The 13,578-nt window shown below is 44.5% G+C and overlaps 1 protein-coding gene and 1 pseudogene across 2 annotated transcripts; one reads left to right on the top strand and one right to left on the bottom strand.

The window, feature by feature from the left end:
* The window catches only part of LOC142259193 (uncharacterized), a 65,960-nt pseudogene extending 63,704 nt beyond the window's left edge, over positions 1-2,256 (bottom strand).
* A 1,054-nt stretch (positions 2,257-3,310) lies between these two features.
* Positions 3,311-13,237, top strand: LOC142259169 (oocyte zinc finger protein XlCOF7.1-like). 2 transcript variants are annotated; one of them, XM_075331675.1, is made up of 7 exons: positions 3,311-3,353; positions 5,680-5,829; positions 5,959-6,135; positions 6,217-6,340; positions 6,424-6,521; positions 6,719-6,809; positions 10,124-13,237. In XM_075331675.1, exons 2-7 carry the CDS (start codon positions 5,752-5,754, stop codon positions 11,290-11,292), a joined length of 1,737 nt encoding a protein of 578 aa, XP_075187790.1. In that variant the 5' UTR covers positions 3,311-3,353; positions 5,680-5,751; the 3' UTR covers positions 11,293-13,237. The 2 variants fall into 2 exon arrangements, with proteins under 2 accessions (XP_075187790.1, XP_075187789.1); XM_075331674.1 differs by having other exon boundaries at positions 10,121-13,237.
* Positions 13,238-13,578: the final 341 nt, after the last annotated feature.

Below are 13,578 nucleotides of genomic sequence, written 5' to 3'. Positions count from 1 at the left end.
GGTGGCGGTCCGCCTGCGGGTGTTAATGTTGTGCAAATGAAGCCGCTCAGGAAGCAATGAAGAAAAATCCATGGAGGAATGTAATTAATGAACATTTCTTCAGTTTTAAAAACAAAAAGGAATGTTGAAATAATTAATTTTAATTGAATTAAAGAATATTAGTTATTGGTGGGGAGTGTTGATGTGCACCATATATTTGTATTCCTTAGTATAGTGATTCTAGCTGTGAAGGTTCAGAAAGTGAGTGCCAGAGCAAAGCATGAGTGCGCATGCGTGAGGGGTAACAGGAGGTCAGGTCCGTGGGAGAGTACCACACCGCGCATGCGTGGGGGTTAATAGAGTTCAGACCGTGGGAATTACCTCACTGCATCTGCGCAGATTACGGAAAGTTCACAAGCTTCAAACGAGAAGCCCTCCCGCATGACTACAGTGCGAAGGACAGTGCCGGAATAACCACACACAGGACCCCATAATCACGCACCCCTTCCCTCAATTAGAAACATGAATCATTAACATCAATCATATACAATTTATAGTTATGTAAATGTATAAATATAAACATTATTAAAATGAAACATATTTAAAAGTCGGGACCTGAATTAAGATAATATAAAATTAATATAATATAAATAAATAATATAAAACCAAAAAATCTATTAAATTGAATAAAAATATATAGATAAAATTATATTAATAACACAGATCTGTCACCTCATTTAAACCTATAGGCTTCAAAGTGTTTAATTTGTATATCCAGAATGTTTCCTTTTTATTTAATACCTCCACTCTATTAGGGGTATTAGGAGGGATTTGTTCGATGGGGTCACCCTTAAAGCCATATTTTTATTTTGAACTACCGTACAATGCCTAGAGAGTCCATGTAGTAAAAAAGAGTTTTAATATTCCGCCTGTGGGAATGAAGCCTGTTGTGGAGTGTCTGAGAGGTCCTGCCCACATACTGTTTATTACACTTGCATGGAGTGTTCGAGAGGTCCTGCCCACATACTGTTTATTACAGTCACATTCTATCAGGTATACAATAAAATTAGACTGGCATCTGAGACGGCCCTTTATCAGAAAATCTTCCGAACCAGAGGAAGAGCAAAAGGATTTCCTCTAATTTTGGATGTTGGATTGACTTACAGAATAAACAGTTTTTTTGCAAAGCATCTATATGAGCCTGCTTGCAACACAGAGTTCACTGTACTTGTGTTGCCCCTGCAGCTCCAGGCGCCACAGGGTACTGCACCTCATTCATCTTGGATACGGAGGACGTCATCACCGGTAAACCACCATAACACATCCAACACATAACACGGGAGCTCTTTCACTGGGACTGGGCCAGGGTAGGTGCCGGGGGTGGCCATCATGAGGTATGGAACCTCCTGTCCACTAGTTCAACAACCCAGGAGACGGGGCACCTTCAGGGGAAGTTAGGAGCCATCTCACACAGAATTCAGTTAGTGCCAGGTTGGCACCCATGAAGGGGGTCAAGAACGCATCAGGAAGAGATGTCAGGAAAAAAAGACAGGATAGAAAGGGGCCCGTGGTCCAGAGCTGGAGACTCGACCTGCGTTCTTAGGAAGAAGGGTAATCCCAGGGTTCACGAGGAGTGCAGCAACCACACGTGACCCGTTCCACGGCTCAGAAGCTGGGATGCAGGGAAGATCACTAGAAAGGACACACAGAAGGAAACACTGGCCTTGACCTCCAAACTATCCTGGATCGGCTGGAGCCCATACCAGCAGAGCACAGCACTCCAAAGGCGGTGTAATCTTAGTGAGTAAAGAAGTTTGACTGCAACCTCTGTGTCATCCCATCACTGCCGACGCTCCCATCATCGCACCCCTGCGCCATAGGCAATTACTACAACCAACATCCTCCCTGGGCCTAAGCTCTTCCTGTGGAGAGCTGTACCATCCAAGCTACGTGATCATCCGCCCCAGAGAAGACCTCCCGCAGCAGCGACTAATACTTGGCCGCACGCCACAGACGGCATCACAAATGCAAACTCCACACCCCATCCCCACTATTATTGACACTGCTGGGGTCACGGAACCAGGCCCGGCCGCTGTGACATCCCAAACCAACACTGGTCCAGTGACGAGTAATCCCCAAGACCCCGTGGGGACGTCATACCCATGGAACTTCTCAACCTGCGGGGGCTACAATATTTCTCAGGGTAGGAGCCCTTTTTAAAGTGATACCTGGATGAGGAGGCATAACATCCTTTAAAATAGGATCATTTAATAACATGTTCCAATGTTTTTCCAAAACATTTCTAATAAAAACACTGTCATTACTGTATGTGGTAATGAAATTTGGCGTAAAATCATGCAAATTACTGGATTCAAAAGCAGCAGTTCTGGGTTTAAATTACCTTGGCTTATCTGATACCTTACCTGGTAAGACTCTATTCTGCGCTTCTATAGAAAGTATTTCCTACGTACATTGTGATGTTCAGGCACAGACTGAGTGAGTCGCGTGATGAGCGGTGAATGAATTCAGCTGAGGTCTCTGAAGTCACCTGCGGTCAAGTTATCTGCGGTCACAAGTGGTGGACCGTGGGAACCTCCAGCTGTGGCCGCAGCTAACCTAAGTGACGTCACCACTGATCGCTGCTCAGTCTCTGCATGAACCTCATAGCGGATAGTCATGTGGCATGATCGCACGCTGTAACTTTACATGTAGCAGAGCTTGAATCGTCGTGGGACCTCGTGTGGATTATGTTGGACCTGCACAGGTGTTTTGGGGATTAATAAAGTGGTAAAAGGGGGTATCCACTACATACACATCATGCACAAACGGCTCTGCTACATACACATCATGCACCCACAGCTCCGCTACATAGACATTGTACACACAGCTCCACTACATACACAGCTCCGCTACGTAGATATCATACATACACAGCTCCGCTACGTAGACATCGTACACACATAGCGCTGTCCCGTACACATCGTACACATGCGACTCTGCTCCATATACGTCATACACACATTTTCAGCGACTTGTGATCAAGACCGATCAGGTCCAAACGTCTTTATTTTAAAGTCGCTCAACAAATCTTCTCCTCACCTGAACTTATCAATAAAGAATTCAATAAAGCAAAGATTGAAATAAGAGTGTGAAGGGGTCACATACATACACAACAGGGGTCACATACATACGCAACAGGGGTTAACTATAACCGTCCACTGACACCGCACCTCATCCAGTGTGTGCACGCCAATATAGGACTACACTGAGGAGCTGATCATGTGACCCCTGACTCCTCCCCTCCATGTGACATCATCACAGGTCCTGTAAGCACAGAGCAGCCATATATCTAGTGTGCGTCTCTTCAGGTGGAGGTAGGTGCAGGGTATTATATATCTAGTGTGCGGCTCTGCAGGTGGAGGTAGGTGCAGGGTATTATATATCTAGTGTGCGGCTCTGCAGGTGGAGGTAGGTGCAGGGTATTATATATCTAGTGTGCGGCTCTGCAGGTGGAGGTAGGTGCAGGGTATTATATATCTAGTGTGCGGCTCTGCAGGTGGAGGTAGGTGCAGGGTATTATATATCTAGTGTGCGGCTCTGCAGGAGGAGGTAGGTGCAGGTTATTATATATCTAGTGTGCGGCTCTGCAGGTGGAGGTAGGTGCAGGGTATTATATATCTAGTGTGCGGCTCTGCAGGTGGAGGTAGGTGCAGGGTATTATATATCTAGTGTGCGGCTCTGCAGGTGGAGGTAGGTGCAGGGTATTATATATCTAGTGTGCGGCTCTGCAGGTGGAGGTAGGTGCAGGGTATTATATATCTAGTGTGCGGCTCTGCAGGTGGAGGTAGGTGCAGGGTATTATATATCTAGTGTGCGGCTCTGCAGGTGGAGGCAGGTGCAGGGTATTATATATCTAGTGTGCGGCTCTGCAGGTGGAGGTAGGTGCAGGGTATTATATATCTAGTGTGCGGCTCTGCAGGTGGAGGTAGGTGCAGGGTATTATATATCTAGTGTGCGGCTCTGCAGGTGGAGGTAGGTGCAGGGTATTATATATCTAGTGTGCGGCTCTGCAGGTGGAGGTAGGTGCAGGGTATTATATATCTAGTGTGCGGCTCTGCAGGTGGAGGTAGGTGCAGGGTATTATATATCTAGTGTGCGGCTCTGCAGGTGGAGGTAGGTGCAGGGTATTATATATCTAGTGTGCGGCTCTGCAGGTGGAGGTAGGTGCAGGGTATTATATATCTAGTGTGCGGCTCTGCAGGTGGAGGTGTGTGGAGATTCCCCATTACTGGGCTCAGGCGGCATTAACCCCTTCAGCTCTGAGACTTTCTTGGAGTTTTTCTCTCGCTGATTTCTATGAATCGTGAGGTTTTTGTTCCTTTTCCTCTGATAGATACAAACGCCCCAACTATGAGAGGCCGGAAGTGAGGAAACCCGTCTGCCCTCAGTCCTCGGCCCCTTTCAGCCCTCAGTCCTCGGCCCCTTTCTGCCCTCAGTCCTCGGCCCCTTTCTGCCCTCAGTTCTCGGCTCCTTTCTGCCCTCGGTCCTTGTCCCCTTTCTGCCCTCAGTCCTCAGCCACTTTCTGCCCTCGGTCCTCGGACCCTTTCTGCCCTCATTCCTCTGCCCCTTTCTGCCCTCGGTCCATGGCCCCTTTCCGCCCTCAGTCCTCGGCCCCTTTCTGCCCTCATTCCTCTGCCCCTTTCTGCCCTCGGTCCATGGCCCCTTTCCGCCCTCAGTCCTCGGCCCCTTTCCGCCCTCAGTCCTCGGCCCCTTTCCGCCCTCGGTCCTCGACCCCTTTCCGCCATCGTTCCTCGGCCCCTTTCCGCCCTCGTTCCTCGGCCCCTTTCCGCCCTCGGTCCCTTTCCACCCTCGGTCCTCGGCCCCTTTCCGCCCTCGGTCTTCGGCCCCTTTCCACCCTCGGTCCTCGGCCCCTTTCCGCCCTCGGTCCTCGGCCCCTTTCCGCCCTCGGTCCTCGGCCCCTTTCCGCCCTCATTCCTCGGCCCCTTTCCGCCCTCATTCCTCGGCCCCTTTCCGCCCACGGTCCTCGGCCCCTTTCCGCCCTCGTTCCTCGGCCCCTTTCCGCCCTCGTTCCTCGGCCCCTTTCCACCCTCGGTCCCTTTCCACCCTCGTTCCTCGGCCCCTTTCCGCCCTCGTTCCTCGGCCCCTTCCACCCTCGTTCTTCGGCCCCTTTCCGCCCTCGGTCCTCGGCCCCTTTCCGCCCTAGGTCCTCGGCCCCTATCCTCCCTCAGTCCTAGGCCCCTTTCCGCCCTCGATCCTCGGCCCCTTTCCGCCCTCCGTCCTCAGCCCCTTTCCGCCCTCGGTCCTCGGCCACTTTCTGCCCTCGGTCCTCGGCTCCTTTCTGCCCTCGGTCCTCGGACCCTTTCTGCCCTTGGTCCTCGGCCCCTTTCTGCCCTCATTCCTCGGCCCATTTCCACCCTCGGTCCTCGGCCCCTTTCCGCCCTCGTTCCTCGGCCCCTTTCCGCCCTCGTTCCTCGGCCCCATTCCGCCCTCGTTCCTCGGCCCCTTTCCTCCCTCGGTCCTCGCCCCTTTCTGCCCTGGGTCCTCGGCCCCTTTCTGCCCCCCACAGTATAATGTTCCCCCAGAATGCTCTCATTATATGTTTCCGCTTATTATCTCCAGTAATTGTGTTATTACAGCAGATTCTTCATGATGTTACATCGTCATCTTCTCCCCATTCAGGACCCTACAATATCGGATCCTCTCAGTGGAGATCTTCTATAGAAGAGAATTCTCCTGATTGCCCTGTGAAGGATGGCTATGGACAGGGACAAGATGGCGGATAGGATATTAAACCTCACCCTAGAGATCCTCTTCCGGCTTACTGGAGAGGTGAGAGATTCTGATGACGTCACATTACATCATTCTTATTTATGGGAATAACAGATGGACAGAACTGGAGAGGTGAGGACTCTGGAAATATCTGTAGTGAGATTTATTACTGTGTCTCTCCATAACCAGGATTACATATTAGTGAAGACCTCTAGTGAGCGCTGTCAGGCCCCCATGTCTGAGGGATGGAGAAGACCCCTGAGCCCAATCACGGGGCCTCCAACTCACCCCCCGATACATGAGGACATCAATGACCAGAAGATCCTAGAGCTCACCTACAAGATGATTGAGCTGCTGACTGGAGAGGTGACACTGCTGGGAATGCTGGGACATTATACAGTAACGCTATGAAGGGTTCGGGGGTGACGATATCATTGTATGTGTTAGGTTCCTATAAGGTGTCAGGACGTCACCGTCTATTTCTCCATGGAAGAGTGGGAGTATTTAGAAGGACACAAAGATCTGTACAAGGACGTCATGATGGAGGCTCCCCAGTCCCTCACATCACCAGGTAATAGACAGGACTAAATACACACGGCCTATAATTATCTGTATGTAAGGAATGAATTCAGTCCCTGTATGTGTCTCCTCCAGTTCTATCCAGTAAGAGGACAACACCAGAGAGATGTCCCCGTCCTCTTCTCCCACAGGACTGTAACCAAGAAGATCCCGATGTTCCTCAGGATCATCAGGTAGATGGAGAGAAGGGGCCATGAAATCTCCCTATGATGTGTAGACGGCTGTGAAGGTCTTGTGCTCAGTCTTGTTTTATCCTCCAGTATTATATGTGTTATACTTGTGTACTGAGAGCGGTGGAGATGGCAGGATTAGAGCTGATCATAGATGTGACTTCTCCATCTGTCTGTGACTTTTACAATATTTGTTTCAGGGTGAAGATCTGCCCCATATTAATACTACGGAGACATATGTGAGGGGTGATGAGCGGAGTAAGGAGGAGATTCCTACAGATAACTGCCCAGGTGAGTAGTGACCACTAAATGCAGAGAAGTCACAGATTCTTCTCAGTCACCGGCTGTGGCTGATTTATTGGTGGTGTAGTTCGGCCATATCACAATCAAGTGGTCCCCATTCCACCTCTAAACCAATGCATTGAATCTGTCCCCATTACTTTGTGCATTGGAGGTCCTTCTGTTGGAGTTAGATGATTCGCCCAGATCTGTAAACTAGGAATCTAAATGGCAGCGTACGTAGAATGTGCGGACAAGTTAGAAAATCACTTGTAGAATGATATTATGATGACCTGTAGGAGATATCGGAGGGTAATGATGCTGTTTCCTTCCTAGAATCCTGCCATCATATAAGATGAATCTACCTTCTCTGTATTTTGTTCTGCTGAATGTGATAATTTGGTCCCTACAACACCAGGTCCAGTCTTTTTGATCAAACTTTGCTTTTATGATGGACAACATTAAATGTCCAGTGAGATCCAAGGGTGAATTTCTGTACAATAGTTTCCCTTTATTTTGACTTTTCAATTTTCTTTAAAACTGACTAACTTCAACAAAATTGCAATAAACTGCAAAAAAAAGATCCTTCCCCGTCTGCCGTGATCTATCCCTCAGCTGTGCGTGGCTGATGGCTCTAATCTACAGATAAGATCCACCGAGCCACATCCTCTAATCACCCAGAGATGTGTCACCGCTCGTTACTAATTATTTTACTGATGAAGACTGATGAGTCTGATCATTTCAGTAGATTTGTTGTTGTCTATACTCACCCTTATTCACTACAGTAGTTAGCGCCCAAAATACTCTGATTTCACCACTTACCGCACCCAGTTTTTCTGTTCCTAACGAGGTAATAACTTTGGAGGCTTCTTCTGATCCAATGATTCTGAGATATTTTTTCTGTGACACATTGTACTTTATGTTTCTGGGAATTTTAGGTTGTAATTTTCAAACTTTAAAGTTTTATTTTCTTAAAACAGAAACCACACAAGATAGATAATAAATAACATTTACCTTATTTCTTCTTTAGGGCGGCAGCATTTTTCAATTACTCCCTTTAATTTTTCCAACATCCTTTTATTTTTTTTTACATGCTAGAAGGCTTAAAAGTTTAGAATCAAGTGTTTATATATTCAATTAAATCTTTCCAGGATGTCCCTCATGACAGCATCATAGGAGGATTCTCCTCATATCCTCTATACAGACAGAAAACACACGAGAGGTTAAAAGCCCCTACCACCCTCACCCTCTCAGTATTTTTCCTGTCTGAATAACAGGAGAGACGCAGGAGGTAGTGCAGCAGCGTGAGGCACCTACCTGGAGATGGACTCTGGAGGATTGGGGGGTTCACCTCTCTCCTTCCTCCTGTCAAGTGGGCCGAGGACTACACCTCTTCCAGGGAAGTCCCTAACCCTGCCCCAGTAGAGTGGGACAATGCTCCTGGCACCAGCCGCCTCCTTCGCATGAGGGCTGTTGGCGTCCTGCCATGATGGCCGCGACTGTGCTTCCGGTCATGCGCAGTGCGTGCCTTTCACTCCAGAACGCACTTCGGGTGCTGTCATGATGGACTCCTAGATATACAATTACCAGTAGGTAAAAACAAAAAAGTGCGCCGGAGTATGAATGGTATACATGGAGCTTGTGAGCTCATGTTCACACTGGCCATAAGACAAAGAGAAACCAAGGGAAAAATTGTGAAAATATACCCTGCTGTAACTAAATAAAAGCATAGTGCATAAAGGTTTAATATTAGAGAGTGTAGGTACTGTCCCAACTGGGTACACCTTGTCGTTGGTGAGATGGCTTTATGCTTTTTTTTTTTTAAATCAAAAACAGTGTTTACTAAGTACCCTATGTTTATATGCACTATGCTTTTATTTAGTTACAGCAGGGTATATTTTCACAATTTTTCCCTTGGTTTCTCTTTTTAATTACCAGTAGGTGTAATTCCTGTTTTTTGGATAACAATTCACTTTTAAAATTACTTTCAGGGGCCTAGATTTTAGAAAATTGTTCTCTTCATAGTATCAAAAAACACATACAGGAAGAATAGTCAGGTAGCCGGGTCAAAACCAGAAGGAAGAGAACATAGAAAATCAACAAATATGAGTACACTCTAAGTGAAATAGCCAATTTGTACTTAAAATGAAAAATTATCTGTGGTCACCATTAGTTTCTAGCACTGCCTTAATTCTCCTGGGCATGGAGTTCACTAGAACGTCACAGGAGCTGCTGGATCCTCTTCCATCCTCCATAATGACATCACAGAGCTGGTGGATGTTAGGGACCTTCTGCTCCTCCACCTTCCATTTGAGGAGGCCCCACAGATGCTCAATAGGGTTTAGTTCTGGAGATATGCTTGACCAGTCCAGCACCTTTACCCTCAGTTTGTTTAGCAATGCAGTGGTCGTCTTGGAGGTGTGTTTGGAGTCGTCATCATGTTGCAATACTCTGTTTTTCCATTGACAGATGATGGAACTGAGAGGGGGCTTATTTTTGTGGGAGAGTTATAAGTTTATTTTGGTATCATATTCACCTACATAACAATTTTAGTGGTGTTTTATTCCAGTATTTGGAAGGCAGAATGAACAAACTGTTGAACACCACACCACTGGTTCATGCCATGAGGTCTTCTATTAGACTGTGATAAGGATAATAAGCTGCATACTAACCACTATCAAAATATAAACATGAAAAATGGTAAAGCATTACTGCTATAGGGATACTATGAACAATGAAAAATACATTTAGCTATCTGGAAAAAATGAAATACATGAAAAATGGTATTGCAAAACTGCTACGAATATTTGAAAGTATTAGAGATGTTTAGCAAATGTATTGATCAATGCAAATGAGCCAGAGAACCAACGACAAGGTAATCTCTAATTTTTCGGGAACCTATCCTTAGTGCCTCTCTATGTGCTGGTAAAAATCTGCAAGTATGGGCAGATAGGCTCCTGGCTATATAGGATCATAAATAGAGTCTGGTAATAGGGTGGGGTTCTGGGTTCTCAGTCAGAAAAAACTGCATGCTATTCAGAAAAAAGACTGACTGGAACACCTATATGTGTGAATTAGGTTAGTATGCAGCTTATTATCCTTATTATAGTCATTTATTTTTAGGCTAGCACCTAATTCACACATATAGGTGTTCCAGTCAGTCTTTTTTCTGAATTCTATTAGACTGTGAGCTGTCATTGTCTTAGTGAATAATTCTATTTTACTACATAACGTGCTGTTTCTATGGACATTTTAAGTAGAAATGTTTAAAAATATTAATTTCCAGCATATTTTATGAAAAAAATAACAGGTTTTATTCTTAGCAGATGACTGTACCACGAGACCAGTGGGACAACTGACATCTTCAATTTATAAATCAGATGACCTTGAGATCACACAGGATTCAAGTAAAGTGAATGCCATTATTCCAGATATCCCATCTTTTTATCACAGCAAAGATCGATCATCTGATCCTATGAAACGGGTCCTCTCTTCTGAATCATTACAGACTACTAAAATAAATAAAAGTCGCAAAAAAGGCATTGGAAAAGTAACTGCTCTTAAAGGAAAGATGCCAATTTCACGATTAAAAAATGGAAATAATTTTCCCCTCGAAACATCATTTGTTAAACATCAAAAAATTCACACAGAGGAGAAGAGATTTTCTTGTTCCAAATGTAAGAAATATTTTAATCACAAATTAAACCTTGTAAAACATCATAGAACTCACACAGGGGAGAAGCCATATTCATGTTCAGAATGTGGGAAATGTTTTATCCGGAAAAGCAAACTTGTTATACATCAAAGAACTCATACAGGGGAGAAGTCATTTTCATGTTCAGAATGTGGGAAATGTTTTAATACCAAATCACATCTTATTAGACATCACAGAACTCACACAGGTGAGAAGCCTTTTTCATGTTCAGCATGTGGGAAAAGTTTTAACCAGAAAATAAGTCTTGTTCACCATGAGATAATTCATACTGGGGAGAAGTCATATTCATGTTCAGAATGTGGGAAATGTTTTAACCGGAAATCAAATCTTGTTACACATCAAAGAACTCATAAAGGGGAGAAGTCATTTTCATGTTCAGAATGTGGGAAATATTTTAATACCAAATCAAGTCTTATTAGACATCACAGAACTCACACAGGAGAGAAGCCTTTTTCATGTTCAGAATGTGGGAAATGTTTTACCCAGAAAGTAAGTCTTGTTATACATGAGATAATTCATACTGGGGAGAAGTCATATTCATGTTCAGAATGTGGAAAATGTTTTAACCGGAAATCAAATCTTGTTACACATCAAAGAACTCATAAAGGAGAGAAGTCATTTTTATGTTCAGAATGTGGGAAATATTTTAACTCCAAATCAAATCTTAATAGACATCAGAGAACTCACACAGAGGTGAAGCCGTTTTCATGTGAAAAATGTGGGAAATGTTTTGCGCGTAGATCAACTCTTCTTTATCACCAGAGCAGTCACAGAGAGTAGAAGCATTTTTCATGTTCAGAATATGGGAAATGTTTTCCTCAGAAATTGCATCTTATTATACACCAAATAATTCACACAGGCAAGAAGCCTTTTTCATGTTCAGAATGTTTTCAACACAAGTGGAACTTCTTAAACATCAAAAATCCCACACAGGGAGAAGCCATTATCATGCGTAGAATGTGAAAAATGAATAACAGGAAAATCATATTTTATTGACCATCAATAATAACTCATACCAGGAGAAATTATATATTTTATTGACAGATTAGACAAAAATCACATAACAGACAGTCGTAAAATGACAAAAGTAAATTACTTTAGAACTTACCATATTTTTTGGACTAAAAGACACACTTCTAACAAAAAAAAACAACTTTCTGATAAGTGAGTGTGTCTTATAGTCTGGAGGCAGCTTCCTGTTATGGAGAACTATGAGACAGTGTCTTTCCCAATCACAGAGAGAACTGCTCTCTCCTCCTGCCCCACACTGATCGATGTGTAGAGCAGGAGAGGAAGCTGTCGGCACCTGCACAGAGGCTGCACATCCTGAGTGAGCAGCTGAAGAACCTTCCACCCCACGAGTTCCAGGACTTTTCAGGTCATCGGATCAATCACCCTGTAAGGGACTGTAAAATGGGGTGATGTGTGCACAGTGTGTGTGTATATACAGAGAAGATCACAATTTCCTAAATGTTGCATTAACTGTGTCGTCCTATGTGATTATATGCTAACATGACGAAACTCGCAGGATTTTACGCTTATTTCAGAAATTGAATTTTTTCAAAAGCACATAATAAAATGTAAATGAGATAAATGTAAAAGAACACTGATCAAAATTAGAGAACACTTTCAGATCCCTGCAAGTTATTGGTATTAATCTGGCACCTGGTGCTAATTTTCTTAATTATCTGACAAACCCTACGTAACTGGCAGCCTAACTTAACAGTTTGCACTGACTTTGCAAAAATGATATGCCGTTCCAAAGTGACTGAAACACTCCTGCAGCAGGTTATCCAGATGAAGGCCAAAGGGGTGACCCTAACAGCCCTAGCAAGAGAAGTTGCTTGTTCCAAGTCTGTGATTTCGAGAATATTGCATCTTTATAACATCACAAACTCAATTCCTCAAAGAAGACTGGTCGCCCTCGCAAGAGAGGACAGGATAATGTGGGGAATATCCATGGGTAATTGTTTCAGCACTGCAGCTGGAATTGCTCGCCAGGTCAGCACCGAACAAGGTAAGGATCTGTCTTGTCATAAAATGTCACGATGTTTAAGAGCATTTGGACTGAAAGCCCACTCTGCAGTTACTAAACCTCTCATTAGCAGAAAGAATCAAAAGGCTGAACTCCCCTTTGGTGAGGAGCATGTAGTGTGGACAGAGAAGTGCTTTATAGATATCGATGAAAGCAAGTTTAATTTATTTGGGTCTGATGGGAAACATTATGTTCGTCAATGAACTGGGGAAAGACTAAACCCAAAGTGTATTAAGAAGTCAGTGAATGGTGGTGGAGGATGTGTCATGGTTTGGGGAATATTTTCTGCAGCAGGATTTGGACCTCTCATACAGCTACATGGCAGAGTAAATGCAAGTGTGTATCAGAACCTTCTTCAACAACACGTAGTTCCTTCCTTGCGTTCATCAATCAATCAGCCAGCAATTTTCATGCAGGACAATGTCCCCTTTGAAACAACAAAATGGGTAAAGCAGTTCCTTGAAACAAGACATTGAAACAATGAAATGGCCGCCCAGTGTCCTGATCTAAACCCAATAGAAAACCTCTGGAACATCCTTGGTGACAAAGTTATTACATTGTTTCTGAAAAAAGCAAGTGATCAGACATTGTTCTATAATTTTGATCTCCATTGTATTTAGCAGAACTGTATGTAAATGTGCTTATATAGCAGAGCTGAGCGTGCATATACTGTCCATGCAGCAGTGTTGTGTGTAAATAAATTTACAACTTTTATTTTCTATATATAATTAAATATAAATTGCTTTTGTTTTTTAACCCCTTTAGGTCCAAGGGCGTACAGGTACATCTTTGGTCGCCTATCTCCGGTTACTGCGGGCTCTGGTGGTGAGCTCGAGGAAATCTCTGCACATGTCTACTGATCTGATCAGCAGACATGTGTGGCTATCAGGCTCAGGTGTATCGGAGATCCACCCGCACCTGTTAACCCTTTAGATCGCGCTGTAAAACAGTGACAGCACGACTTAAATGGCCGCGGTGGGGATTGTGCCGTTTCCCACCACCATGGGCTGTCCCGTGACACGATCACGGTG

Source organism: Anomaloglossus baeobatrachus, assembly GCF_048569485.1.
Source record: "Anomaloglossus baeobatrachus isolate aAnoBae1 chromosome 5 unlocalized genomic scaffold, aAnoBae1.hap1 SUPER_5_unloc_3, whole genome shotgun sequence".
Classification (NCBI taxonomy): Eukaryota; Metazoa; Chordata; class Amphibia; order Anura; family Aromobatidae; genus Anomaloglossus; species Anomaloglossus baeobatrachus.
Note: the sequence above shows the minus strand (reverse complement) of the source record. Positions and strands in the feature narration are given on the sequence as shown.